Source organism: Colobus angolensis, unplaced genomic scaffold (genome assembly GCF_000951035.1).
Source record: "Colobus angolensis palliatus isolate OR3802 unplaced genomic scaffold, Cang.pa_1.0 Scaffold6, whole genome shotgun sequence".
Taxonomy (NCBI): Eukaryota; Metazoa; Chordata; class Mammalia; order Primates; family Cercopithecidae; genus Colobus; species Colobus angolensis.
The window spans coordinates 14,137,942-14,142,052 of NW_012119598.1; the positions used below are offsets into that span (position 1 = coordinate 14,137,942).

At 50.5% G+C, this 4,111-nt stretch overlaps 1 protein-coding gene across 3 annotated transcripts in view; it reads right to left on the reverse strand.

Annotated features, from left to right (window-relative positions):
- Positions 1-1,623: 1,623 nt before the first annotated feature.
- GFOD1 (glucose-fructose oxidoreductase domain containing 1) overlaps positions 1,624-4,111 on the reverse strand; it is a 120,689-nt gene continuing 118,201 nt past the window's right edge. For all 3 annotated transcript variants that reach the window (XM_011962710.1, XM_011962712.1, XM_011962711.1), the window contains exon 2: positions 1,624-3,923. In XM_011962710.1, coding sequence (XP_011818100.1) covers positions 3,004-3,923 — 920 coding nt within the window. In that variant the 3' untranslated portion in view covers positions 1,624-3,003. The remainder of the gene's footprint in view (positions 3,924-4,111) is intronic.

Here is a 4,111-nt window from a genome sequence, read left to right on the forward strand (position 1 = left end):
CATCTACCTACTACATGCATTTCAGTAGATAAAATTTGAGTATACTTACTATTTTTTCATGCCTCTTTTAAAAAGTATATGTTCTTTCTATATACCACAGCTTCAAATGAGAATTTTTGTTTTAGACATTAAATATTTATTACAGAGCTTTAGAGGCCTTTGTGGGAACCTCTCTCCAAAACCCCAAGTATTGGGAAAAGATTTCCCAAGTATTAAGGTTTAGTACAGAAACATACAGTTGAAACCCCAGGAATATCCCTATTTAGGTTATGAATGACTTAGAAAAATGAAACCCATGGAGTAATTTTGTTTGCTTTCCCTTCATCCTTCATCAGAGCCCTTCAGGCTAGCTAGAAAATAATAATAATAATAATTCCAATGTTTCCACAAAAACTACTTTCCCAGAGAGCAATTTAGAAGAATGATAACCGGCTGGGCGCGGTGGCCCACGCCTGCAATCCCAGCACTTTGGGAGGCCGAGGCGAGTGGATCACGAGGTCAGGAGATTGAGACCATGCTGGCTAATACGGTGAAACCCCATCTCTACTAAAAGTACAGAAGATTGGCTGGGTGTGGTGGCGCGCGCCTGCAGTCCCAGCTACCTGGGAGGCAGAGACAGGAGAGTCACTTGAACCTGGGAGGCAGAGGGTGCAGTGAGACAAGATGGTGCCACTGCACTCCAGCCTGGGCGAAAGAGTGAGACTCCGTCTCGGGGAAAAAAAAAAAAAAAAAAAAGAATGACAACCAAAGGAGTCCATGACATGGGCCTCTGCTCAAACTATTATTGGGAGACTTCCATTCCAGCAAATCTCTGGTTTGGAACTGATAGTTGCCAAGAGCTGGAATGCTGACCATGAAGTCTGTCAGCAACAGGTCAGGGACCACAATGAACCAAGCACGGAGTTTCAGCTGACCCAACCTGCAGTACTGTAGCAAAGCCTCAGGAAGGAGGGTGACTGTTTCCAGGAAGGCAGTACTTACTTCTCTGTTCTAGAAAATGCCCAGCATTCCCCTCGCGTTTGGACCACGAGGTACCTGGCACCTATGAGTAGCCTGGGCTTCAAAGAATATCGACCCTAGGGAGGACAATGAAGGATGTAATTGATTGGGCTGTTCATTCTTAGATTTTGCCTACCCAGGCTGGGGGTGGACTCCAGGCCTCTTAGATTCCCTTCTTGTTCTAATGGCAGCTATCTGAAAAGAACTCTAAACGTCAGTTGCATGTAAAGACACCTGTTGGACTTCAGTGAGCCTGTGAACAAAAGCTACAGACTTACGAGGAATGGCTTCCACGTCCACCCTTGACAAACATCTTACATGAGGTGAAGAATTAAGCAAAGATAACAAAGATAATTACATGGGGTGAAGAATTAAGCAAAGATAACAAAGGATAATTCCCTGTTCTCTGAATGTACTTGATTTGATACTTCTTTCAAGACCAGATCTGAATTTTTAAAGAATGATTTCAAGCGACATTTGATGGCAGCAAGCATTCAAAAATCTGTGTGTGTGTGTGTGTGTGTGTGTGTGTCTGTTCCCTTTTGGCACTGCCTGCTCCCAGCCTGCAGTTCAGCATCTCTAACAAAAGCTCTGTAAGCAGAGTGTGCAAGGACAAGACAGGAAACCAATGAGAAGAATATGTTTTTTCCAACGTTAGCCTTCTCAAGCCTAAGAATGGCCCCTTGGGGGTTTTTAAACCCCCATTTTAGAAACACTAGGAATAATGTTCCTTGTTGTCCTTTTGTTTTGCTTAATACCTACCCCCAAATTCTCAGGTGTTAGAATCCTGAAAGCAAATGCTGGAGCTAAGAAAAATACTTATTTATTTATTTATTCATTCATTTTTAAGGAAAGAGGATTCTAATTGAAACTGAAGGCTTCCTTTTTAAATCCACAAAGCTGAATGGATTTCCTAAAAGCTCTTGCCCAGCTTGGTAGGAGAGATGGGTGATGGAGCCCCAGACACCTCCCTGGCTAGGCTCACTTTACCCTCTGTTTAGGAATTCACACTGTAACACTGAGGCACGCAGCCGTTCCCAGTCTTTGGGGACAGCATATGAGCTTATGGTCAAACCCATACTTTGTGCTATCTTCTTGGCCCTGCCTGGAGAGCCATGTGGCAGGGCTACCTTAACACTTCAATAATCCCTCAGACACTCAATTCCACCTTTACTGGAAATAGTGTTATAAGGTGACTCCTTTCAGTTTTTTAATTGTTGATAAGTTCAAAGAGATAGTTTATTCTCTGCTGCCCCTGCTTTGGTGCAGCCTGTGCTCCTTCCTTGTGGCTTCTGGGAGTCCTGCTTTTTGCTTACTATTTCTGACCTCTCTTTCTCCACCAGGTGAAGGGCAATGAACCAAGTGCAAAGACACACCCTCAGTTCTTCCTATAAGGAAGCCCAATCAATCAAAAGGTGGCCACTTTGCTACTAAGCACTTTTGCCTTTAGATACCTTCCATCCAATAAAAAGTAGCTTCCTGGAATTTGAACTTTCTCACCAGCCCATCCCACCCCCAACCCCAGCCTAACAGGCTTATGCGGACTGTGAAAATGGGCCTTCTCCTGCCAGCAGTGGGTGTCCCGGGCACTGAGCTTGCCATCTGATACTAGTGTCTTGACCCTGCAGAACCATTTGGCTTGCAGAAGGCCAAGGTGTGTCAGGTGGATGAGGTAGGGAGGGAAGCAACCCCTCCTTGCTTGTCACAGTAAAGGGCAGCAGAGGCAGCAACACCAAACCACTCTCGTGCAAATACCCAGCAAGGATCATCCCAGGAGTGGCAGGTTCTCCTGAATGCTTCCAGGCTAGGAGCTCAGACCACCAACAGTCTGGTTTGGGATCAGTCACCGCGACTGAAGTTTACCTTCCTAGATGCCATTTATTCACACTGTCCTTTCACCTCCCTGATCCCCACGTTCCCCATGGCCACCCTCTCCCCTCGGCCGTTCCCTCTCTGTGGACATCCCCTGCAGAAGGCTCAAGTCCCCGAGGTTCTCAGTCTGTGCTAACAGTAGAGGGACATCCTGCTGCGGCGCATGGCCTCACTGATCAGGTAGGCAGGGCTCAGCTCCGGCTCCTCGGTCATGATGGCAATGTTCTGCCACTCCCCCGTCTGGCTGGACCTCTTGATGGTGTCCACCACGCACAAGGCATACAGGCAGTCGTCGAAGGTGGCGGCCATGGTGAGGGGCCGCCCGTCCCACGTGCGCCGATCGTCCTGGTCCTGGAAGGCCTGGCGCACCGCCTGCATCATCTTGATGGTGCCGCGCAGGTAGGGCGAGGGGATGTCGCTGAAGGCCTTCTCCGGAAGCAGGGAGTTGCTCACCGGCGTAGCGTCCTGCACCAGCAGCTCCTGCTCCGGGGCACTGTTGCGCTGCCCGTACAGGTCGGTGCCCACAGCCAGCAGGCGCCCGGCGGAGCCCACCACAGTGACATCCTGCTTGAACTCGCCGGGCACGTTGAAGTTGAGGGTGACGGTGCAGCACACCCCGCCCTCCAGCACCATCTGGAAGGTGCAGAAGTCGTCGCTGGTGATCTGGCGGATGCCCTTGATGTGGTCAGTCTGCTTCACGAAGGTCTTAAGCAGCCCGTGGACCTTGACGGCCTTCTGGCCGGTGAGGAAGGTGAGCAGGTCGATGATGTAGGTGCCCACGGAGTGCAGGCCACCGCCGCCCATCAGGTCGTCGCAGCTCCAGTTGTACTTCTTGCCCAGCAGGCTGCCGCCGTGCACCTGCACCTCGCACACCAGCGGCTCGCCCACGTAGCCCTCCTCGATCAGCTGCTTCATGCGCACGAAAGCCGGCAGGAAGCGCAGCACGTTGCCCATGATGCTCATGAGCTTGGGATAGTAGTGGGCGGCCGAGGTCATGCGGAAGGCGTCCAGCGGCGTGGCCGTGCGGTCGCATATGACGTTCTTGCCGATGCCTGCGGGTGGGAGGAAGACAGCGGTCAGCGGGGCGGGACCATGTCCGAGCGCGCATCCCTGGGTCAGATCTTAAAATATTTCACATTAATAGAAAAAGAAGGCCAGATGTGGTGGCTCAATGCCTGTTGTCCCAGCACTTTGGGAGGCCAAGGCCGGAGGAGGCCTTGAGCCCAGGAGTTGGAGGCCA